The sequence below is a fragment of the Prionailurus bengalensis genome, chromosome E2 (assembly GCF_016509475.1).
Source record: "Prionailurus bengalensis isolate Pbe53 chromosome E2, Fcat_Pben_1.1_paternal_pri, whole genome shotgun sequence".
NCBI lineage: Eukaryota > Metazoa > Chordata > Mammalia > Carnivora > Felidae > Prionailurus > Prionailurus bengalensis.
Window position 1 is genome coordinate 33,450,539 of NC_057352.1, and position 25,319 is coordinate 33,475,857.

The 25,319-nt window shown below is 54.2% G+C and overlaps 1 protein-coding gene across 1 annotated transcript in view; it reads left to right on the forward strand.

Annotated features, from left to right (window-relative positions):
* SLC6A2 (solute carrier family 6 member 2) overlaps positions 1 to 25,319 on the forward strand; it is a 46,053-nt gene that overhangs the window by 20,101 nt on the left and 633 nt on the right. Inside the window, exons 4-13 of the mRNA XM_043599227.1 lie at positions 6,915 to 7,053; positions 14,731 to 14,865; positions 16,565 to 16,668; positions 18,616 to 18,740; positions 19,490 to 19,602; positions 20,732 to 20,860; positions 21,359 to 21,458; positions 23,034 to 23,134; positions 23,582 to 23,749; positions 25,173 to 25,244. Of these exons, the coding sequence (XP_043455162.1) occupies positions 6,915 to 7,053; positions 14,731 to 14,865; positions 16,565 to 16,668; positions 18,616 to 18,740; positions 19,490 to 19,602; positions 20,732 to 20,860; positions 21,359 to 21,458; positions 23,034 to 23,134; positions 23,582 to 23,749; positions 25,173 to 25,244 (1,186 nt within the window). The remainder of the gene's footprint in view (positions 1 to 6,914; positions 7,054 to 14,730; positions 14,866 to 16,564; positions 16,669 to 18,615; positions 18,741 to 19,489; positions 19,603 to 20,731; positions 20,861 to 21,358; positions 21,459 to 23,033; positions 23,135 to 23,581; positions 23,750 to 25,172; positions 25,245 to 25,319) is intronic.

Consider the following 25,319-nt stretch of genomic DNA (forward strand, 5'->3'; position numbering starts at 1 on the left):
ACTCGTGAACCACGAGATCATGACCTGGGCCAAAATCAGACGCCCAACCGCCTGAGCCACCCAAGCGCACCTCCTTCACTCTGCTTCTGAGGAGCGGGGCCTCAGAAAACCCCAGAACCTTTGGGGAGCTTGCGGATGGAAGTTTTAGGCCTCCTGACTTTATGAGTGTGGTTTTGGACCGGGAGGCGGCAAAGGAGCCGGGACAGAGGGTGCTGCCGATACGTTTAATTGGTTCCAAGCTCTCCCCTTCATCATCTTGTGCTAGAGGAAAAAACCATGACTTTTCTTTCTGCTCTGGGCAACCCTTGTCCTTGTAAATTAAAACGGAAAACAATAGCGTTGGTCGTCTCTAGTCTAGTCATTATTTGGTTCCTCTTCTGACATCCTAACGGCCGGCAGGTCTGCCCCGGCAGGAGAGAGAGAGGCCAGTTGGGTTTTGAGACCCGGGTCACTTCAGTTACAGCCCTAAACTCCCTCCGGGCTCAGATGTGAGCAGAATGTGGTGGACAAAGACACCGGTCTCCCGTGCGGGACCTGGGGACTTGGGGCACGCGGCGGGGAGCGGCATCCGGGGCGTATTTCAGCAGCCCCGTGCTCCGCAGGGCTCGCCGCCCTCCCCACCCCCCACAAGCCTCACAGCACCATGAGCTGGGCACCCCAGATCTCTTTCCACCCAAGACCCATTTAGTTTTCGGAGGTGGCGGGGTTGGAAATGACTCCTCTCCCGCAGATAAGAAGGCGGCGGGTCGGGTTTTCGGCAAGTGGCAGGGCTGGGATCCGAAGCCAGGTCGCGTGGATCAGGGCTCTCACCCCACACCCAGGCTTCTCCGGTCTTCCTCCTCCTGCCGGACAGAGTCTTGGGGCCGTGTGCCGGGGACCCGAGTGCAGGCGTCTCTGCAGGTAGACGGCAGCCCATTTCACGCACGTCTTTCTCACCCTGAGTTTGCTGTCGTGTGCTTTGCAGTCCGTAAGTCATGAATAGCAAGTGGATTTTTGTTTTTAATTTTTTTTTAATGTTTATTTATTTTGGGGACAGAGAGAGACAGAGCATGAATGGGGGAGGGGCAGAGAGAGAGGGAGACACAGAATCGGAAGCAGGCTGCAGGCTCTGAGCCATCAGCCCAGAGACGCGGGGCTCGAACTCACGGACCGCGAGATCGTGACCTGAGCTGAAGTTGGACGCTCAACCGACTGAGCCACCCAGGCGCCCCAACAAGTGTATTTTTCTTAACGGCACATGGCCCTGGTATCTAGATGTTTCTGCTTTAAAAGAGTCACCCCCATCTCAGTCTGGGGAGCCAGCAAGTGGGACCCCCGGTGCCAGCCCTGCGGAAGGCTAGGTCATTTCTTCTCTTCCCTCAGAGCCCGCTGGCCAGTGTCGTTGCCATCTTGTACTCATTTAGGCTGATGGATTGGAAAAACCATCCAAGGGAACAAAACCACTATTCTCCCCAGGCTCTGGGCCTGAAGCCAGACAACCCACAGCTAAAAGAAACCCTGACGCTCTCTGGAACTTTCCAAAGGGCACCCTTGGTGAACATGCTCCGGAGACAGAAAACTTCTACCCCCTGCCTGTTCCTGGTGGGACAGAGAAGCTTCCTCCTCCCCGGCACCAACCTTCTGTGCTCAAATGTCAAGTAAGAAACTGAGCCCGTTTGGCCCGCGGACTTTGGAAAGCCTGGACCAGATACTTCCCGATGATTCATTTTCATTAAACTGCTGGAAGAGTCCAACAAACCCAAGTTACTTGTACTAAACCCCTGAGGCTCGGGGCCTGCTGGGGAGAGGCTGGGGTCACATTTCTTTTCCTGGGAATCAGCTCAGGAGTCTGGCCTTTACACTGGCGAACTCTCTAGACAAAGCCTGCGAGCCTGACCATGGATTTCACACGCGCGTGGGGGCATTTCAGCCATCCGGTTGGACACGCACTCACGTCATTTTAGCAACTTTCAGGACAAGTACAGCTGGTCCGGTGCCTTTTTCTCATGCTTTTAGTAGTCAAATTGGCCAAAGGGTTATTGACACCATTCAATATTTGGCCCATGAAACAATGAGGAAGGAGAATTAAGAGTCAGGTGGGTTCAGAACCTGATTCTAGTTCTCTGTCAATTTTTGGATGCATCCACCTGCTTTCTCTCCTTTCCCTTCCCTTTCCTTGAACTGTTTCTCCTCTCTCCACCCCTACCTCCCCTCCTCCTCCCCTCCCTCTCCCTCCCCTCCCCCTCTCTCCTCCTCCCTGTCTCTCTCTCAGGACATAAGAGAGGAAACTAAGTCAGGACATGATTTTGAGTTGAGACCAGCAAGGGGAGAAGTTTGCCAGGCAGACAAATTGGGCCGGGAAGTGTGTTCTAGGTGGAAAGGAACAGGAAGTTCTAAGGCCCAGAGCAACCAGAGCCTCATATGCTTGAGAAGTGACAGTGGCTCGCTGGGGCCAGAAGCCCAAGGCAGGGTATGGTGAGACAGGGGATACGCTGGGCAGGAGACAGTTATGAAAAGTCTCAGGTTCTGAAACGTTTATGTTTTTATCCTTTAGACCAGGATTTCCTAACCTCCGCACTTTTAGCATTATGGGCTGGCCAATTCTGCATTGGGGCAGGGCTGTCCTGTGCATTTGGGATGTTCGGTGACATCTCTGGCCTCTGCCCATGAGATACGGGCAGCGTCTCCTCCACTCCAGATATGAGAGCCCAGACATTGCCAAACAGCCCTGGGGAGGCAGTGGGAGCCACTGTTCCAGGTGATAAGGAGCCCTGGAAGACTTAGGGGCAGGAGACTGACAGATTAGAAGGGCAGATCAGACAGATGGATTTAAGGGGCCGTGGCATGGGGAGATGGGGAGACTTCTATAGCAGCAGGGGAGAGAATGTGGGTCTGGCCTGGGACAGGGCAGCAAGGGTGGGGGGTGGTAGCAGACCAGGAGGCGGGATTAGGATGGGCCAGACACTGAAACTGATTGCATGGGGGTGGGGGGTGGGTGCTGATGCTAGGTGAGTCCTTTAAAGCCATGACGTCTGGCCTGGGGGCCGCAGGGATAGGGGCCATCTGGGGAGGGGACATATGGGCCTTTGTGGACCACACAGCTCTGCCCATTCGTTCACACTTGCTCACTTGCAGATAGATGCATGTGCCCGCCCACACCCCCTCTGTCCATCTCTCCTTCTGCCACACCTGGGCACCTCCTCTCAGCTCACCTGTCCTCCCGCACTCTGCAGAGAAGGCACCGGCCACCCCTCAGTGAACCCGCCAGCTGACTCCCTCGGACTAACCTAACTCCCCGGTCATTTTGGGGGCACTCCTGAGCTCCTTTGGGGGCACTCCTGCTCCTGGAAGGCGGGACTGGATCATGATCATTAGAGTTACCATTTGTTGAACCATTTCCTGAGTTCTAGGCATTGTCTACATTCTGGAATTTAATCCGCACGAGAGCATTTTGCTGAAAAGGAACAAGGCTCAACAGGGGGAAGGTTGGCACCAGGTTTCGTCGCCCGCTACCCCGCAGGAGCTCCACGTGGCTTGTCTGCAGCCGTGTCACGGGCCCCCAACCCTCTCCGGCTCACAGAAGATGTGCAGAATGAGTTTGCGGAATCAGTGAGAGGGTTCGGGCCACCCCATCACTGGTGGCAGGGCCAGGGTAGGATCCCAGCTCTGTCTGATCCCAGTTCTGTTCCAGGTTCTTCTATTTGCTTTCACGTTCTTGCAAATAATAGACGTCGGTCTTGAAATGGATGAGTAAATGATCAAATGAGTGAATGAAACACGCCTCCACAAATTTAAATGGTGGCGGCCTCCACAAATTTAAATGGTGGCGGCCTCCACAAATTTAAACTCCTGCCCAAGGATAAGCTAACCAAGTTTCCAGACTCAGGGTACGGGTTTCCCCACCAGGGTAGCATCTTCCGGTGCCTCTGCTCCCAGCGAGTGCGGCCATCTATCTGCCTCTGATCCTGTGGGCTCCTCTGAGACCCAGGCGTCCAAACTGTTCCAAGCCCGCATTTTTTAAGCTGCTCTGGAGCCTTTTCTTCCCCTTAGGCACAGAAAGCCAATTTTATTTTGCCAGGAAAGTAAAGACAGTTTCTGGAAGACTCACGTTTCCTCTAAGGAAAACCTGTAACTCAGGTTTGTTGAGGGGGCCTGTTGTTCAAGGGGTCTCAGCTTTGGCTGCCCAGTAGAATCACCTGGAGAATTTAAAAGATGCTGGTGCCCAGGCCCATTCCCCATGGGTTCTATTTCAGTTGGTTGAGAGGGGGGCCCAGACGTCAGTAATTGTCACAAAGCTTCTCTGTGTGATTTTTTTTAAAGGTTTATTTATTTATTTTCAGAGAGAGAGAGAGAGAGCAAGAGAAAGAGAGGGAGTTCACGGGTGGGTGAGGGGCAGAGAGAGGAGAGACAGAATTCCAAGTGGGACTGGAACTCACAAACTGTGAGAACACGACCTGAGCCAAAATCAAGGGTCTGGACGCTTAACCGACTGAGCCTCCCAGGGGCCCCTCTGCGTGATTCTCATGAGCAGGTTGAGAACCCTGTTTTGTTGATGGGCCTGCAGGTTACATTCTCTGTACCTCGTATTTCTCTTCTGGAGGGAGGGAGTGAGGAGAAAAAGGAGGGAACGGAAGAGGGGTGGGGAGGGGTGGGAGAGAGAGAGAGACAGAGGTACAGACAGGCAGAGAGATGGTCGACTACCGCCGGTTTATCCACTGTGGGCGTGTGAACTTTTGCCTTTGGTGTGACCTTCTTTTGCGTGAAGGCACTACTGTGGGGAAGGACGGATGGCGAAGCTGCCTCTGGCCTGTATCGCTGGTGTGCGCGCATCAATCAGCCACTTTCTGAAAGGACCGCTGGCCGAGAGCAAAAGGCCCTGCAGGACGAGACAAAGGGAAGTTAGGTTCCCACGTGGAAAGTGGCTGGTTGCCCTGGACGGTGTCAAAGGGTGAGGACTCCCCCAGGTCGGAGGAGGAGCTGCTGAGAGGTGGAGTGAGGGCGCGGGGGAGGCTGACCCTCTGTCCTTCCTGGGTCCTCTTGCTTTAGAAGGTGGATTATTGAATTTAGCAAGTGAGGTGGTGAGCACGTGTCCCTGATCCAACAGTCTGCTCTGAGCTAACCAGGCCTGAGTGCCAGGCCCAGGCTTAGCACTGCAGACCCGGGACCCAGGATGGCTCGTCCACCCTCTCACCCTGGGAGAACCTTGCATGCGGTCAGCCCTAACGCCTCAGGGGCAGGCATGGCCTGGGGAATGAGCCAGGAGCCGCAGGAACTGGGAGGGTTGAAAGGCCCGTGCCGGGGGTGATCACGGAGGCCTCCCAGAAGAGGTGACATTGGAGCTGGGCCTTGAAGGGTGTTGACAGTTTGCAGCCTCTGAGTGTGGAGTGCTGTGGAGGGCAGGCAGGGACCAGTTCTGGGTGCCCTCGAAGCTCCCTCCGCTCCCGATACTTGTCACACTTTATTGGGACTGTGCATTCAATGCTGCCTCGGTGGCTACACTATAAGCCCCCCACACAAGGCACCACGTGCAAGGAGTCCGCACTGTGCTGCTGAGGCCCGGGATGAGGCTGTTTACAGCAGGCACTCAGTAAGGAATGAATGATCGGGGTGCAGACGGCTCTGTTCCCTCTTCCTCAGAAACCATTCTGCTTTCTTTGTCTTCCCCGGTCTGCGGTTTCATCGGTTGGTCTTCCTTGACGTTTGGTTAGACCCTAATGACGTTGATTAGCCATGAGCAGCCGGTCATTTTGCGTGCGATTCTGTTTACTGTTTCTTCACCGTAGATTGTGTGAGAGACCCCGCTCTTCTCAAACCTCATCTGTGTTTTATTTGTTTTCCTTACTCTAACCCCGCTATTCTCAAACCTCATTTGTATTTTATTTGTTTTTCTTACTCTAAAATAGGTTATGCCGTATTGTAGGGGAGTGCATGTCAGTAAGGGACGGTTCCAGAATGTCACAAACTGAACACAGCCATGTTCCCAAGCACCCAGAAACATAACTGACCGGCGTCCCAGAAACTCCTACTGTGTCCCCTCCCGTTCAGTACCCGCATCCCCACCCTGGCTGCACCCTTCCTGACTTCTAACACCTTAGGTTACTTTGGCCCGTTATAATTTGTGTGAGCAGAATCAGACAGAAAGTCCTGACTTCCTCAGATTCGGTGTTCACTTCCTTCTCATAGGATTGTACGTGAGGGGTCCATCCACAGACAGCCAGTGGTTTTGTAATATTCAATTTTATGAATGTATCATGATCGATCCATGCTACTATTGATGGATATATGAGTATTCTCCAATTTGAGATTATTGTGATTAATGCTGCTGGGAACATTCTAGAACATGTGTTTTGGTGAACATATGTACACATGTCTACTGAGTAAATACCCAGGAGTGGACTTGCTAGGGCTCGGGATATGCACGCCTTTAGCTTTTAGATGAGAAACGTTTATTGTCATCTCAGTTTCTGGACCAAGGGATTCGTAAGCTCAGCAACATGAAAGTTTTGGACTGGACAATTCTTTGTTGTCGGAGGCCGTCCTGCCCGTGAAAGGACGTGAAGGCTGTCCCGTGCGTTGTAGGATGTCCCTGGCCACTATCCTCCAGATGCCAGTAACACAGCCTCCGGACTTTTCCTGTTATTTCCATCTTCTCTCCAGGACCAGGTGGCACTCAAGAGATTTTTGTCACACTGAAAATTTTTGTTATTGCTTAAAAAAGACAGCCTGGAGTGGGAAGGCCTCCCCGATGGTTTCCTGGCCCAGGGCAGGATGGCGTCGAGCAGGCCCAAATGATGCAGGGCAGTGGCCGGGGGTGGGGCGGCCCACGGCCGGCTTCCGTCGATGTGCGCTTTCAGGGGGCCGGCCTGTGGTCAAGGCCTCGGTCACCCTGTGTGACGACACCGTCTTCCCCTGGCCCCCTCTCCTCCTCCGGGCAGGCGTGGCGTCCTGCACCTTCACGAGAGCGGCGGGATCCACGACATCGGCCTGCCCCAGTGGCAGCTCTTGCTGTGTCTGATGGTCGTCGTTGTCATCCTGTTTTTTAGCCTCTGGAAAGGAGTGAAGACATCAGGAAAGGTAATACCTTTCTTTCTCTTTCAGTTCGGAGGTTGGCCCGAAAACAACAGTTATTTTCTAGCTATGATTAGCTGGTTGGTGAAAAGAAAAGGCGGACGTAGGACAGAGCCTGGGTCTACCCCCACCTCAGCTCTGCCGCTGGCTAACCGGGAGACCCCAGACAAGTCCCTCCCCTTCCCCAAGCCCAAGGCTCCCCAGCAGTAGGGTGGGGGGGAGTGCGTCAGGGCTCCCACATTCAAGCCAAAGCTCCCCGATAGCAGAGACCAGGGAATGGGACACCACAAGGGGCTCAGAAAAGGCCTAAAGCAACCTATTGACGTGTGATTGATAAATCATGAATTCTGGCCCCAAACTTGATGCAAACTTGCATCCTTCTCTGGAACATAACCATTTCCTTCACTGTAAAAATCGGTGTGTGTAGTCTGGCACAGTGCTGAGTGCCCACAGGGGTCTAGGTTTCCTGGGGAGAGGGGCACAGGGTAAAATGACGTAGGAGGGCCACGGGAGTTGGCGTTTTGTCCTGGGTGACCCTTCCTCCTGTCCCCTGTATTCAGTTCCTCGGGGTGGAGTGTATCCGCTTCATGATCCATGTTGATTCTGAACCCGGGGAGCATCATGAGAACAACAACCCCGTTTGGGCCCCGTGGGCTCCACGTGGAACTTCACTGTACCAAAGAGGCTGTAGTCGAAAAACGCTCTTTCCCATGTTTTGATTGGCAATTGCTGTGTAACAACACACCCCAAGATGCCGTGACGTACAGTAACCATTTTGTTATGTCTCATGACCCCGTGGGTTGACTGAGATCAGTTCGGTGGGTCTGCTGCCCCACGTGATACTGCCTGGCTGCCTATCGGGGGGTTCGGCCGAGCTGGAGCGTCCAAGATGGTGCGTGCTCATGGACGGCAGTTGGTACTGGCTGGGATCCCAGCTGGAGCCGTCAACCAGAGCATCTTGGGCTGTTTCCACCTATCCTCTCCAAGCGGTCTGGGCTCCTCACAGCATGGCACCGAGTTCCAAGAGCAAGTTCCAAGCAGACAAGCCCCAGTGTGCAAGTAGCTCTTCCAGCCTCTGCTTGCATCATGCTTGCCGTTGGCCCGGTAGCCAAGATAAGTGTTGTGGGAAAGCCCAGTGTCGGTAACGGAGGGGACTGACACTGGTGTGGGTTCACTGGGGGTCACGAGGCAGCAATCTACCATAATCAGGCAGGTGGGGATTTGTGAGAAGCTTCGTTAGGTGAGTGATGTGGAAAGTGGCGTGCATCAGGGTATTCCTGAGTCCTTGGTATCCTAGAGTCCTTGGTAATGCCATTGAGAGCAGAGATAATGGCAGGGGTCCAGCAGCCAGTGGGGATGAAATCTGTCAAGAAAGGCTTGACGTGGAGCTTTCTGTCAGCATGTTGGAGACCCAGTGTCTGCCCCAAGGAGGAACCCAAATAAAATGCGGACCGGAGCTGGGAGCAATTCCGAGGTAGGGCAAAACCAGGCTAGGACCACTACCATCCCGACACCCGGCACATAGTAGGTCTTCAATAAATACTAATTGAAGGATTCATGAGCAAAGGAGGTTAAGTAGGCAGAAAGAAAGAAGGATGGGTGGATAAATGAGTTGGGGAAGCTCATTAAGTGTTCTTTCGAATTCAGTACAACTTACTAAGCATTTATGAACACCTACTATGTGCCAGGCTTGATGCTAGTGATGCAAGAATAGACCAGACAGATTCCTTCTCCAGGTGCTTATGGTCTTCTGTGTGTTACGGACAGACATAGGTCAACCAGTGCCACTAGTTTCTTGAGTCTTCATCCCGAGACATATGTGTGTCCCCTCTAAATAAACAGTGACGGTCACAAACTGTGCACACTATTCTATGTCCTGGTTTTTTGTTTGTTTGTTTGCTTTTGCTTTTTGTCTTTTTTACTGTACCGTGGAGATACCTTCACATCCAGGAGTCAAGATGTATTTTAGTTGAAATACAAACTGGATTTTTCAGCTGTCCTTATATCGATTTAGCAGGTCACCACGGTTTTTTAACAAGAAAATGGCCTAGATCGTAACAGAATGCATTGCACGTAGTAAAGGAAGAGCTGGCTGGCTTGCAGAATTTGGATTTCAGCCCTAGCGGGCCACACGTTGGCCTCGAGTTCGTCTCGGTGTTCAAGATTTTTTCTTACCGTGAGTGGTCAAAAAAGTGAGAGATGCTGCATCAGAATGAGCTCTTGGAACCTGACAGGGGCCGTAAAGACCACGAGAAAGGGACATTTGGCCCAGGTCTCTAAGGACAGGAGCAGGTAGGGATGGGACAGAGGGAAGGGGTTTTCAGTGGAAGGAACTGCCTGAGTAAAGCCACAGAGGTGTGGAAGCCCGGGCCAGCCTTGTCCAGCCTCTCTGCACCTTTCCTGGGTATCAGGAGAAGAAGGGCTCTCCCGGCCTCTGCGGGTGGCAGAATTGCAAGATGCATGATCTTTCCCACTGCTTCTGGCCTGAGCCTGAGACCACCACAGCCTCTAACATTGCATCCCAAGGTTAAGTGCCCGACAGCCATCTCCGAAGTTGGTACAGCCGGCCCCACCTAGGGTAGCACTTGCTGGGAGCAGAGTGTGAGTTGTCTGCAGGGAGCCGGATCATAAGAAAGAGCACAGCTGAGCCCGCTCAGTTCCTCCGCACCTCCTTTAAGGAGGTAAGCCCTCCCCTTCAGAGTGTAATGAGTTGGGGCGGGGAGGGGGTGGATATTGCCCTAGGGAAACCCTCCACCCCACATTTTGCGTAAATCTCCCCAGTGTTCTGGCCTCTGGTGGCTGAAAGGGAAAAGGCCCCTGGCAGTCCGTGGGGAGGGAGCTTTCCAGAATGGGAAGCTTCACTCAGGACGTTCCTGTGCCCCGTCTTAAATTGCTTTTATAAACTAGCTCATGAGAAAATCAAGAGCGTTGTGTGTATCTGCCCAGACTACATCTGGAACGGGACGGAGCTGTTCTTAGCAGGCTTCCACAGCCACAGAGACGGCCCAAAATGAGTTGCAAATGTTCACACTTCCTGTCTTGGCAAGTGAAGGCTCTGTGTCTGGGCGGAGTTGTGACTCCATTGGACAGCTATGATGGTGGGGGGCAGGGCACGGTCTGAATCAGGGAGAGGGGCTGCCCTAGATCACACACACACTGACCTTGGCCCATTGACCACCTCGGGGTAGAGGGCAGAGGCTTGAGTGGGGAGTTGGCCCCCAGGGAGTCACTCTGGAAGCACGGGCACTGTTGTTGGCAATCCTGGAATCCTGCCTGCCCCCCCGTCCCCCATCTCATGAGTCCTTAGTTGAACTGGCTCTTAAACCATAAGCCCAGTCACCGAGCCCCCTAAATGTCAGACCAGAAGGCACCTTCAGGCCATCTACTCCAACCTGCTTGGACACACGGGGAAACTGAGGCCTGGAGGGGGACAGGATTTCACCGCAGTCTCTCGCGTGGCTAAGACTTGATCCTGGGTCCCATGTATACACTGGAGTGCGTGATCAACAACATGGCTTTGTGGCCAGACCACCTGGGTTGGAGTCCGGGCGCCATCATTTCCTGCTGGGTGACCCCGGAATTAATGCCGCCCTCTACTGATATATTTGTGCCAACCTCCAGGGCCACTGGGAGGATGGAGGAGAGGTCCTTGGTACCATGCTGGCAGATGGAAATCCACCAATAAATGATCTCCATCCTGCCTTTGTCTCCTTCCCCAGCACCCCTTCCAGTGCTCTTTCCCCCCCTCAGAGGACTAAAGGCTCCGTAGACTCTGTGTGCATTGGAGGGAGGCGCGGGCTCAGGCTCCCACCTGCTCTGTTTACATATTGTACTAAGTGTTCAGACATCTTGGGCTCCCCTAGGCCTGGAGATAAATCAAGACAACAGAACTGGCTGGGCGTGGCCACCATGCTCTGCCCACTGGACTGCCAGGCTGTGGGCTGTTTGGGCGGATGGGAAGAGACAGAACACCTCTCAAATTCTGGCAGAGTGTGGTGGGGTTGGGGAGAAAACTGGGCCGATTAATAAAAAGCCACCCGAGTTTTAGAATTTTTATTTTAAGAATTTTTAAATTTTTAATATTTCTTTTTGAGAGAAAGAGAGGGGTGGGGGGAGAGGAGAGGGGTAGGGAGAGAGGGAGACACAGAATCCAAAGCAGGCGGTAAGCTCTGAGCCGTCAGCACAGAGCCTGACTCCGGGCTCGAACTCACGAATCATGAGATCATAACCTGAGCTGAAGTTGGGTGCTTAACCAACTGAGCCACCCAGGCACCCTGAGTTTTAGAATTTTTAAGTAGAAAGGTCATTTTGTTACTTGGAAGTTTCAAGTCATAATTTTTTTAAGTTTACTTATTTATTTTGAGAGAGAGGGAGAGAGAGAGAAAGCAAGAGCTAGGGAGGGGCAGAGAGAGAATCCCAAGCAGGCTCCGTGCTGCCAGTGAGGAGACCAATGCGGGGCTCAAACCCCCCAAACCGTGGGATCACGACCTGAGCCAAAACCAAGAGCTGGATACTTAACCAACTGAGCTACCCAGGCACCTGCCCGCCTGGTCATTATTCAGCCAAGTCTTCCCATTAATGGTTCAATACAAGCTGTTCCTCACTTGCTTTAGTGACTCGACTGGACCCAGTATAATGGAGAATATCATTTGCATAGGAGCAATGAATGTGCTACAATTTTTATACCCTGGTCTTTTCTCATGTAACATCAGTATATACTCCTCACCGCATGAACCTTGTAGGTCTTCATTATTAGTGCAACTGTCCCTAAAGCCCAGTTCGGACTTTCGAAAGTCACACATTCGAAATCAGTAGAGGCTAAATCAGTGCAGTGTTGTGGTGACAAAGCACGGACATTTCTCATCTCTGTGTTAGAGTAGACTTCAGTGGTGACCCCGAGCAGTGCTTCTCAACCTTTAGTGCCCATAAGAATCACAGGGAGGGCTTGTCAAAACCCAGATTTCTGGGTGTCTCCTTGGGAGTCTGACTCCGTGAGGGTGGGGTGGGAGTTTGCATTTATGACAAGTTCCCAGGCAATGCTGGTGTCTGTGGTTCATGGGCCTCATCTTGATGTAGGCAATCCTTTGCCCCATGCCTGGATCTCTAGCAAGATTTGCACACCTTCAATAACAGGGACCGTGCCGTCTCCCTGGGAAGCTCATTCTCTCTTTAGAGAGATCCAGTCATTAGAAAGTTCTTCCTTTTATAGGGCGAAGATCTTCGTTGTGATTACCAACCATTGGTTTGAGTTTGGCAGCCTGGAGCCAGACAAATTCTAGCCCCTATGCGTAGAAGCACAAGGTGGGTGAGAAGCTGGATTTGAGGCAGTGGAAAGCAGCGGCCTCCCTTGGGGACTGAGGACACTTTGCCCAAACAATGGGCTGCTTGTCTGCCTTTTCATCTCCTGGTCCCAGATGGACCAAGTCTGGCTTCTTGTGGCCAGAGATGCACTGCCAGTTAAAATTTGGAGAGCAGAGATGACAGAGCTCAGGGTACAGACTGGGCACATGTTAGTATGAGCTCGCAGTTGGCCGAGGATCTTTTCACACAAGATTTTAGGCAGCTGAACTCACTACCACCTTCCATTCTGAGAACTTTCAATAAGATTCAGATGGTTTCGCTTTGAATACATATGCATGGACAAGAGACGTTCCCCTTTCTTGATGCTTGACTGCAGTCAGGGTTACAGCTCAGTCATGTCCCCATGGTCCTTGTGTCCTGATAGGTTCCAAATTAAATCCATGTTGGAGCCTCAGACATGACTAATGAGTGCCGCCTGCACATCCCCTGGGAGGTGCCTTGGAGTCACACCAAGGATGTTTTTTGATGCGTGGATTATGGTCTCACCTGGCCTGCAGCTGTGGACGTGAAGTGTAGGGGAACACAGCAGTTAGGACCAACGCAAGGATGTGTGAGGGCTCCTCCTGTGCCTGTCACCAAGGAGTTAGACCCATTTGTTCCAGTTTAGGGGAATAAATCCAGGATTCATGCGGAGCCACCCAGATGCAATGGTTTCACTTTCCAAGGCATGTCTCCCTCCTTATTTGTTTTTGGCAATTTGTCCTCCCGTTCCTGCACTTTTTAAAGACAATGGAGACCTAAATCCTATATCCACAAAGACCACCCCCCCCCCCATAGAATCAGGGAACAATGGAGGAACGGCTGGATAACATGAAACAAGATGCTGATTCCTCTTCTGGTTCTCTCAGAAGACATGACCAACCAGTGATGCGTTTAGTTATTCCCTGCTCAGTTGCTCGTTCATTCACTTGCTCCTTCTTTCATTTGTTCTTTGACTAACTCGGTCATCCACTGACCCTCAGAATTATCACTGACTCACTCATCCATCTACTCACCCATATGCTGAATAATTCACTTACCTAACCACACGTCTACCCAACTATATATCCAACCATCCAACCATCCAATCATTCATCTATACAACTGCCCAATCATCCATCCATCCATCCACCCATCCCATCATTCATCCGTACCACTGTCCAGTCATCCATCCATCAATCCAACAAATGTTTTTTTAAGCATTCATGTATGCCATGTGCTGGGGGTACAAACTGGAAAAATATAGGGATTTTGCTTCCAAGGAGCTCCTGGTCTACCAGGAAAGACAGACAGAGAGGATAAATCCCGGTCCTTCACTGTCGGTATGGAAAACAGAATTTTGTTTTTCATATCTCAGTTTTTGGGTTGAGCCCATTATCTTTCTAGGCCAGCAAAGAACTTAACCTGTGGTCATGTTTCAGGGTTTCCATATTCTCCCCAGGAGTGTGTGAAGATTCTGGGGACTGCATAGTGCCAGGGCTTGGGGAGGAGGGGCTCTCTGGTTCTTACCTCATGTGTCCTCTTTTGTTTCAGCTGGGTCTTCTTGGGTCCTGCCTAACCCAGCCCTGAACACATTTCACAGTCTTCTTTCTCTAAGGCTCTCCATGGCTGCATCTGCCTATAGCAGTGATTTTTAAACCTTGACTGCACATTGACATCACGCGGGGGGAGAGGGGGAACTTATAAAACATACTAAAGTACAGGCCACACTCCAAGCCAATTAAATCAGAAACCCCAAGAATAGGATCTGAACTTTGACATTTTTAACAATAACTTCCCCCAGAGTATTCTGATGCGTAGTCAGGGGTGAGCAGGGACAGTGAGGTTTGTGTCGTCCTAAATCTGTCCCGAGATAAAGAAAGGCCAGAGGGCCTTCTTTCTGCTCAGCCACATCTCCCTTCTCGGGCAGTGAGTAGGGAGGAGATGTTTGAATGAAGAAAGAGGAGCCTGAGAGAGGCGGGAGGGAGGAAGGGAGGAGGGAAGGAGGGAGGAGGGATCAAGGGTGGAGAGCATTGGACGTGGGTATGCTTAGATCTGCCTGGGGCAACTTGAAGGGGTCAGTAGAGGCCGCTCATCAAAGAGGAGGCACCGGGTACCGTGAGAACCCAGTCTTCGTCCCGGCTGCCCCCGCCCCACGGCCGTGCTACCCCGGTGTGCGGACTCTCCCACTTGGTCCTGAGCCGCGGGAGTGGCCTCATCCGGAGAGGGGGCTTGTGGCACGCGTGAAGGAAGGAGTGGGGAGGGCACGGCCGGCCCCCTGGGCGAGAGCCTGACCCTCACCCCACCCCCAGCGCCCGCGTGGCGGCGGAGCCCGGCTCTCACAGCAAGCTTGTCCGCCGCCAGGTGGTGTGGATCACGGCCACGCTGCCCTACCTCGTGCTGTTTGTGCTCCTGGTCCATGGCATCACGCTGCCTGGTGCCTCCAACGGCATCAACGCCTACCTGCACATCGACTTCTACCGCCTGAGAGAGGCCACGGTCAGTGACGAGGGACCACGCACCCGTGGGTCAGGGTTGGGGAGGGGTCTCGGCGTGGGCAGCTGTAGGCACCCTGGTCCTAGGTCTGCCATAAACTTGTGACATAGCCTGGGATGGAGGGTAGACCCTTCCCTCTCCCTGCTGCTGCTTCTCTGTCTGACCGACACCCATTTGATTCGTCCCTGCTGGTCTCCCAGCTGTGATGGCCCGGGATTCTGTGGCTCCATGTGGTGTTCTGTGCAGAACTTTCCAAAGGGAGGCAATCCTCCGTCCCAGGTTCTGACACCTGCTCTGGCCTCCTAGCCCACCCCAGCCACCCCAGCCTTAATTCCCGCCTCCAGCCCCCAGCCCTGCCTCTGCTGCCATCCCATGATGTCAGCAGAAGCAGCAGCTGCAGCCACAGGGCGCTCTGGACCCCGCTGACTCTCCCCCCACCCTGCCACAGCCTCCTCCAGCTCACTGTCCTACCCAGAGACACAGACTAAGTGAAGATGGGGTGAACGCGGAGTGGTGTCCGCAGCAGTGGAACGAGGCTGGGATCAGAGTGTTGGAGGTATCCGGTGCCTTGAGCAGCTTCCAGCCGCGGCTGAGATCATTTCCCCCTCCTCCCTGAGGCCGGCCTCAGGGACAGCAGCTCAGCATTGCCCCTCACTCTTCCCAAAGGCTTCTTCACACTCTGTCTGAACCCACAGCGATCCTGGCAGGTGGGAGCCACATAGGCTTAGGAGGGACGCAGCTTAGTACTCACCTCCCATAGTGATAATGCTCCAACACACCACAGTGTTACAGTCCAATAACCAAGAGGGAAACCTATTTCCTTAGTAACTGTCAGAAAGATGACAGAGCTTAAGACCCGAACCAGTCTTGTAAATTGTGAAGCAAGCCGGCGTTCGGTTTGTTGTGCACCCGTTTAAATATCTTGTCTTTGTGACGCGTAGACGCTGAGCCCATATGCTGTCTCAGGGAGCAGACCCGATCTCCTCCGTCAGATTGCGTCTCTTGTTACACCTTCGGCTTGCAGAGTAGGGGAAGCCTAGGAGACGTGAGGGAGGTCCAACCCGCGTGCAGATCTCTGCCCGAGTGAGCTGGGTGTAATTCCCCCCCCCCCCACCCCGACCCCGTGCGGGTGAGGAAACTGGTATATAAATAAAGAGGTGAAAATGACCAGGGCTAGAAGTTGGAGGAGGGCTCAGATCTCCGGGGTTCCAGCCATGTGCTTCCATCACCCAAAAGATGGGAAAAGTAACTCCACTGGCCCCCCGAGGAAGTCACCGCGGCCTGCGGGCTGGTTTTGAGACAGTAGGAGTCCCTGTCTCTTTTCTGAAGATGCCGTCTCTGTAACTCCTGAGATGTTCATACCCTTTGCCCTCACTCCATCCACATTCTAGCCTAGAACTGTGAGTTTATAAACTTTCTTTGGAAGTCAGGACATCAAACTGAACCAGTGAGTTCCTCCAGGGTGAGCTCATTCGTGGCCACCGAAGGCCAGAGCTGCTAGAGGGACCGCAGGCCTCTCTCCAAGGTCGCTTTGTGCAAGTTTCGGGGCAGTGGCGTGGCTGCCCGTGGCGAGGTCGCTGGTTCCGACCTCGTTTCCTCAGGTCTCAAGAGCATCCCTGGGGCCCGCCAGCCATCCCGGAGCAGTGAGGTGGTGCTGTTCTGTAGGCAGCAGAGGGTGATGGCTTTTGTCTGCCTGTTTCAGGTGTGGATCGATGCGGCGACTCAGATATTTTTTTCCTTGGGGGCTGGATTTGGAGTCCTGATTGCATTTGCCAGTTACAACAAATTTGACAACAACTGCTACAGGTAAGATCCTTGGTGGGGCTCTGGAAAACTCTAGACCTGGGGACCGACTCCTGCAGGGGTGGGAAAGAGGGTTCCGGTCTGGGGCGAGTCCACTCTTCTTCCTCTGTCAAATGAGGCAGAGTGGACCTTCCATGAACTGCAGAGCGGGTGACCTCTGACATGGCCTAAGGGGGTCCTAACGAATGCATTTTAATTCAGGACACCTCTTCAACAGGCAAGGTGGGTGCTGGGAAAAGTGAGGCCACAAGACCTGGGAGGTCATGGGGATGGGTAGTTGGGGCAGAGGAGCACCGTGTGCCTTTCAAGAGCAGACAACACCGGGGCGCCTGGGTGGCGCAGTTGGTTAAGCGTCCGACTTCAGCCAGGTCGCGATCTCGCGGTCCGTGAGTTTGAGTCCCGCATCAGGCTCTGGGCTGATGGCTCAGAGCCTGGAGCCTGTTTCCGATTCTGTGTCTCCCTCTCTCTCTGCCCCTCCCCCGTTCATGCTCTGTCTCTCTCTGTCCCAAAAATAAATAAACGTTGAAAAAAAATTAAAAAAAAAAAAAAAGAGCAGACAACACCATCCGGACACCCAGACAGGCAAGGACTGGTCACATGGGAGGTGCGGGTCTGGCAGGGTCAGAGGTAAGGTTGCAGGGTGGACAGAGAAGTCTGTGTAGGACCCCAGAGTCAAAAGGCCATGTTCCACGTTCTAGCTCAGTTCTAGGTCAGCAGTTAACATTGCCTCCCCTGGGCCCAGTGCCGTGACAGTCTCGGACTTGGGCACAAATTGGGCTGAGTCCCGTCACCCGGCGAAGGCTTAAGGCAGAATCACACTGGGGCACCTGGGTGGCAGTCGGTTAAACATCACCGACAGTGTGGAGCCTGCTTGGGATTCTCTCTCTCCCTCCCTCTCTGCCCCTCCCCTGCACACTCACTCTCCCCGTCAAATGAATAAACATTAAAAAAATAAGAGACGCTTGTGTGGCTCAGTCAGTTAAGTGTCCGACCCTCAATCTCGGCTGCTGCTTGGGGTTCCCTCTCTCCCCCTCTCTCTCTGTTCCTCCCCTGCTCGAGCTCTTTCTCTCTCAAAAATAAATAAGTAAACATTTTTCTAAAAGACAGAAGCACACCATCCTCTGGTGCGTGACAAAGTGGGATGGATGCATGCCAGCGGGCAGGCTGTAGGCAGGCCAGGGAAGTGGGGTGGTCGGCAAGAGCATGGCGGGGAGTGTGAGGTGAGCCTTGCAAGATGGCTGGGGATTGTGACGGAGGGACACAGAGTAGAGGGCACGCGTGGTGGGGAGACGCCTGAGTGAAGCCAGGGAGGTGCTGTGTTCGTGGGCCAGCAAGTCGACTGGTATGTTTTGTCCTAAGACTGCATCATGGAAAGGAAGCCAGGCAGGAAGGTTGGGTCACTTTTTTTTGAAGCTTATTTATTTATTTTGGTAGAGAGAGAGAGAGAGAGCACAAGCAGGGGGAGGGGCGGGGACAGGGACAGAGAGAATCCTAAGCCGGTTCCATAGCGTCAGTGCAGAGCCCGACGCGGGGCTCGAACCCACAAACCACGAGATCATGACTTGAGCCGAAGTCAAGAGTCTGACGCTTGACCGACTGAGCCACCTCGGGTGCCCCAAGGTTGGGGCATCTTAATGAAGCTCTTGAAGGCCTTGAAGTCGAGCAGCACGGGGGAGCTACAGACAGTTGGTGGAAGTGGAAGGTGGGGCATGTGATTCCCCAACAAGAGCTTGCTACCAGCCCCTGGTCCCAACGTGTTTCACCCAAAAGCTGTCAGTCCGTCTCCTGAACCCGCACGTCCTGACCCACTGGGGCGCCGGGGTCCCTGTGGCGGCAGGGAAACTGGGGGGGGGGGGTGGCATTTGAAGCAGCCATTGTGTAGCCAGTGCGGGGCTCAGGGAGCAGGTGGGGCATCGGGCGACGTGAATGAACGGCGCTTCTGTCCCCCAGGGACGCCCTGCTCACCAGCACCATCAACTGTGTCACCAGCTTCATCTCTGGGTTCGCCATCTTCTCCATCCTTGGTTACATGGCCCATGAACACAAGGTCAACATTGAGGACGTTGCCACCGAAGGTGGGTGGGCGGACGCAGCCCACGAAGGGCGGGGGCTGTGGGAACGAGAGGGCTGGACGTGGAGGCTTCCAAATCTTCCAGCTGCCTCTGAGGCTGTCAGTTGGGAGTTCCCGGCAGTCCTGGCCCCTGCTTATGTAACGGAACCTTCCCTGAGTCGGGCTAGGCAGGATCGATTTTGGAGCTGAGCGCTTGACAGCCCTTCATTAGTTCTCACACCGCCGTGGGTGGTAAAGTGTTAATCGGCCCACTTTACAGGTGAGAAAACTGAGACTCAGGCTGTGTGAGCTGCCCAAGGTCACCCAGCTAGTGAGCAGTGGTGCTAGTGTTCAAGCCCTGAGCTGTCCGACTCTGGAGACTGGCCTTCCCTACTGTTTCTCGTGGTCTTATGGCCACAAAGAGGTTGAGGCCCGGGAGGGAACTCTAATGGACCCCGAGGACCACAAACTTTTCAGGGTAGGAGGCTCCCTGAGGGTGTGCGGGGATGGGCCTCGCGGCCTGGAGCCTGGAGCTGCCCGGGCGAGGCGCTGCTCTCTGGCCTGGCTGTTTGAGGTCAACCTCCCCGGGACCGTGACAAACGACGAGCTGGATCCAGCTTCTCCTGTCACCCGCAGACCCTTGGTTGCTCTGCCTCAGGTGACTGGCCAAGTTCCGCGGGGCTGGCTGGGCTGACGGCCTCAGCTACCCTTGTCCCATTGGCATCTCCGACCAGCGGGCCCAGCCACTGACGAGGTCCTCGGTGTTTCTCACAGGAGCCGGCCTGGTTTTCATCCTGTACCCAGAAGCCATTTCCACCCTGTCGGGATCCACATTCTGGGCTGTCGTGTTCTTCATCATGCTTCTGGCTCTGGGAATTGACAGCTCGGTGAGTGACCCTGCTCGGGGTACCCCACCACACACACGCCGGGCCTGACCCTCCCCATCCCCCAACTACTCAGCCTGACGTCCCCGCTTGGTTACCGGTTGTTTCCAGAAAGCCCTAATTAAATGCAGACAAGCCCTCACTCAAAAAAAGGGCAAGACTTAGGCCAAAGTTAAGACCCAGTAGAAACGTGGTGGCATCACAGAATTCACATCGGAAGAGACCTTCTCGGAGCCAGCCAGGCGCCCTCCTCTCACACCTACGGGAGCTGAATTCGGAGGGGGCCCGGATGGAACTTTTCTTCTCTAACCAAGCACCCTTCCCATTATATTTCATCACCAATGGCCGACACAACACTTTGAGTCTCACTAGTTTCTTAGTACCTTTTTTGTTAACCCATATGCAAGATTAGATTTACGGACCTCTTTATGTCTGTGTCCACCTTCCGTACGTCACTCCTGGAAATTTGCAAGAAGTCTCTGCGTAGGGAAATGTGTTGAGAAGGATTCTGAGGCTGCTTCCAGGCTCGTAGGAAGGAAAACTGATTTTGATTAACACCGTCTGCCGAGGGGACAGGGGACACGTATAGGTAGAGAGTGACAGTGTGTGCACCTCTTATCTGCCATCCCAGGCTTGGGGGATCACTGGAGTGAGCACATGATTATTACTCACATGAGACCCTTTCCGACTCTGAGAGTCTGGCGTGAAAAATCCTTGTCAGAAACCGCTGCCTCAAGTTCCAGCCACCGGAAACGCTCTTTTGGTGGTTGTTTCCAGAAAGCCCTCTGCTTATATGCAGGTAGATTCCATGCTTGAGCAGTTTGGCATTTTACCCCCTGCCCTCTTCCTGGGCTAGTCAGTACCGGCTCAGGCCAACTGCGTGGGACCGGAGACAGGTACCTGTGATCAGAGGGACACAGGAGTTAACTTTCCAGCCTCCCCCACATAGTTTGGGAGTTCTGAGTTTGGTTGAGGACAGGGCAGAGTGGGGGGGAGGATGAGGAGGAAGGCAAGGCCGCCACCAGGGTGCCCGTGTCCCCTGGGCTTCGGGAGGTCCCAGGGAGCTGGGGCCTGGGACCCAGGTGCGGGCAGTCTCTCATCCGTGCTCCTCGCCCTGCCTGGCTCCATGCAGATGGGAGGCATGGAGGCCGTCATCACAGGCCTGGCGGACGACTTCCAGGTCCTGAAGAGACACCGGAAACTCTTCACATTTGGTGTCACCTTTGGAACCTTCCTTCTGGCCCTGTTCTGCATAACCAAGGTGAGGAGGGGCTGGGCCCTGGGTCACCTGGAGCTCTGGAGGCTGCATTTCAATCCAGTCGGGCATCCCCAGCCTTGGAGCTGGGGTGGGGAGGGCCAGGGTGAGCTCAGCGGGGAAGGGAGGCGGGACCTTAGCCCTGCAGCCCGATCCCCTGGGGCTAACCCCCCAGTGTCCTCAGTCTCCCGCCTCTGAGCCTGAAGAATTCCAGGCGACTCTTTCAACTGCTTATTTGTGTGAGGGGCAGCCAAAGTCCCTGTGAAAGCCCTGTCACATTTGCTGGCTGAAATACCCACCCTCAGGCCAGGGACTACAGAAGACCTGCAGTAGAAAGCAAATAGGCAACATGGAGACAGTAGAACCACAAACAGCCCTGTCACCTGCCTTCTCAAACAGGGTTCTGAGCCAGCGGGACAGGGGGCAGGTGAGTTGGGGTGGATGCGACGGTCAGTGGGCCATTTCTGGCCGGGATGGCCTCAGGCTTTGTCTCTCTGTGCCCAGGGCGGGATATACGTGCTGACCCTGCTGGACACCTTTGCGGCGGGGACCTCCATTCTGTTTGCTGTGCTCATGGAAGCCATCGGAGTCTCCTGGTTTTATGGTACGAGCAGGGCCGTGGAAAAGCCTCACCCCCACCCGCAGAGGCAAAGGGGCTCTCCTTTTCCAGCACGGCCACGGCCTGATTCCAGAGTCGAGCAAGTAGCTTGTCAGGGAATAGGTCTTCCAGCCCCCAGCTCATCTTTGCATGAATTCCTTTTAACGGAAAGGAAAGCCCCCCAGGGGCACCCAGTGCCAGCTTTTAGCAAGGGACTCAGGGAGCTGCTGATCCCCAAGCCGTGCAATTCGTTCTAGAGTGAGATCGCCGCATTTAGCAAACAGAATACAAGACGCCCAGTTAAACTTGAATTTCAGATAAGCAATGAGTAATTGGTAATTGGTTTACTGTTAAGTGTGTCCCAAATATTGCATGGGATGGAGTTAAACCAAAATCTCTTTCGTTATCTTTCTGAAATTCAGATATAACCGAGTGTCTTACTGTTTCTCTGATGACCTTATTCTGGAGCTGAATGGGGAGAAAGCGTTACAAACTGTCAAATGTGTTCTGTTTTCTTTTTTCCCCACGTGTCACATGAAAGAGTTAATCCACGTGAGTCTGGACTCTTTCATCACTGTTTTTTTTTTGTTTTTTTTAATGTTTACTTTTGAGAAAGAGAGAGAGAGACAGACAGAGTGTGGACCGGGGAGGGGAAGAGAGAGAGGAAGACACAGAATCCGAAGCAGGTTCCAGGCTCCCAGCTGTCAGCACGGAGCCCAACGTGGGGCTCGAACTCACGAACCATGAGATCATGACCTGAGCCGAAGTCGGAAGCTTAACCGACTGAGCCACCCAGGCGCCCCCATCATCACTGTTCTAAACGACAGGGAACAGGGCAAAGTGGCAGGCTTGGGAGCCAGGCCGCCCTGGCTGTGTTACCTGGAGCAAGTCCCCTCTGCTCCCGGAGCACTGTGTTCCCCCTGAAAAACAAATCAGAATGGCACATAAAAGGTGATACTGTTTTTCTTAACTTTTTAACTGCAATACAGTCGACACACAGTGTTACATTAGTTTCAGGTGCAAGGCATCATGATTGGACACCCCTGTCCATTAGTCAGTGCTGCCCAGGAGAAGCACAGTCACCATCTGTCACCAAACAATGGCACTACAGTACTGTTCATTATCTTCCCTGCGTTCATGACTGACTTATTTTCTAACTGGAAGTTTGAACCTCTTAATCCCGTCTGTCTGTGTCTTGTATCCCTTTCCTGCCTGGCTCCCCTCCAGCAACCACCAGTGTATTCAAGAGTGTGTGTGTTTTTTTCTTTGTTTCTTTTTTACTTTGTTCCTTTGGTTTGTGTTTTAGATTTCACATAGAAGCAAAGTCATATGGCCTTTGTGTCTCTGTGGCGGACATGGTGACCTCTAGGTCCGTCCGTGTTGTCACAAATGGCACTTGCTGGGTGTCTCTTCTTCCCTGTTCTTTGCCAGCCACTGCCGGCGCCCAGGGCTCCTAAGTGCCAGCGTGCCCGAGCCTTGCCCCGCTGCCCCCTGGGCAGCCTGACTCTCAGGGGAGGGCAGCAGGGGGCGGCCCAGAGCGCCTCAGGGACCGGTGTAACAGCCTGCCCTGTATGTGCACAGGTGTGGACAGGTTCAGCAACGACATCCAGCAGATGATGGGGTTCAAGCCAGGCCTGTACTGGAGACTGTGCTGGAAGTTCGTGAGCCCCGCCTTCCTTCTGGTGCGTACCGTGTGGCCCGGCCTTCCTGGGGAGAGGGGGCTGTGTCTGGGCTGGGGGGAGGCGGGGCGCAGGGATCTTTGCTTTGCGGGTGGAGGTTCTGGGGAGCAGAGCCCGGGTTATGCAGACGGGACACTCAGGACACTCAGCCCGGCCATGGCACCACCACTCGGCCCAGCTCCAGGGTCACCTTGCCACTCCTTTTCTCTGTTTCTGGCTCCCTTTGTCCCCTTTGGTCATCATTTGCTTGCTGAATGAATTCTTCCTCCTTCTCTACCTCCTTTCTCTTTTTCTCTTTCTTTCTTGTCTCCGTCCCCTGGCCCCTCACTTCCCACGGATCTTCCACTGCCTCTCTCCCACCCGCTTCCTCTGTCCTCTCCCCATGGCTCCCCGCCTGCTCTGTCTTCACGTCCCTCCTCCTGTCCCTTCCCACTGCCCGGTGTCCCGCAGTTTGTGGTGGTGATGAGTGTCGTCAACTTCAAGCCACTCACCTACGATGACTACATCTTCCCGCTCTGGGCCAACTGGGTTGGATGGGGCATCGCGCTGTCCTCCATGGTCCTGGTGCCTGCCTACAGCATCTACAAGTTCTTCAGCACGCGGGGCTCCCTTCGGGAGGTAAGCTTGGGGCCGCCAGGCGGTGCGGGGGACAGGACGGGAGGGATGTCCCCGGTCATCCCCGATGCGACGGGAGAGGACAGACACGAGGACACGGACCCCAGAGCCGCCACCATGGCCAAGTCGTTTCCCACCCCCCGCCCCCAGTTTCCACACTGGTACCCTGGGGTTAGCGCTATGGATCTTGAGAAGACACAGGAAGCGCTCAGCACAGTGCCGGGCACAGAGGACACGTTCAAGGCTTGCTGCCCACTGTTATGTCTGTGTCGGGTGCACACGTGCTCTGACTGCAGTCAGTCCCTACCGATGTTTATGTGAGGAGGTGACACTCAGGTCTGTCGTGTCCCAGATGCCCCCACTCTCCCAGTCTGAGCTCACTGTGATCTGGTCATCGAAGCTTTTACCTGCCTCCTTCCTGAACCCGACACCTTCCTCTCTTACTTGTACGCGTTGTGTGTGCATGTGCGCGGAGAAAGGTTGAGGGAACGGTGCCCTCACTCTGAACTTATGTCTGTCCTATTTCGTTGATAGGCCTTTTCTTTCATAAATAATGGTGATGGTCTTTTCCTAATGTCCTTACTTCGAAACATGAAGTTTCATTCCTTCATCCCTTCATGCCCTGACTTTCCAGCTAGTTGGTGTGAGTCTACAAGGCCCCAGCAGTCCGCTGGGCACCAGATGAAACTCCCCAGAGCTCACATTCTAATGAGGGGGACAGACAGACAAATGAGGGCATCAGGAAGCAAGCCACACAAGGGCTGGGGGAAGAGGGTCCCAGGCCGGGCTTGTCTGTCCCCTCCCCCGGCTCCTTGTGACATGTTTCCTGTCCTTGAAATCCCACATCCAGGAGCCTCCGGGTCACTGGGAGGGTCTGTGCTTGGTCAGCGCATCCTGGGCCTGAGAACCACGATCTGCTTTGTGCTTTTTATTTGTCACACTGTGGGAGCAGGGAGGGCGTCCCACCTTGCAGGGATCAGTCATTGATCCAGATGCCTTCCCGAGTCCCCGCCCTGTGTCTGCACCCCAGGGAGGGCCTGCCCTGATCCCCAGCAACGCTACTCCATCTTCTGGGCCCTCGTTGTGCTCCGAGCCTGTCCTCTGCAGCACTTCAGCTGTGGTTTCAAAATTGCCCCTGTGCGTGTGTGTTCCCCAAAGCACAGACCGTGTGCGTCTCCTTGAGCTCTGCAGCCGCAGGGCCTCACCTCGTGTCTGACCACAGTAGTCGACCCCATAAACACGGACTAGACCAATGAGTCCGCGTGAACCGACCCGGGCCACAAACAAGGACAGTGTGTCTTGTGTGGACCTCACACGCTGTCCTTGTGGGACTTCAGGGCCAGATAGCAGGTGGCCTGTGTCTGGGCTGCCGGGAGGTGCCCCTGGGCCCGGCTGAGGCCTCCTCCCCCTCCCCGTCTTCTCACAGAGGCTGGCCTATGGCATCACCCCGGAGAACGAGCATCACCTGGTGGCCCAGAGGGATGTCAGGCAGTTCCAAGTAGGTGCAGGCCGGACCGCTCTGGGCGGGAGGCTGGACCGTTCCGGGCGGGGGGGCCCTAGCTGCCCCCCACAT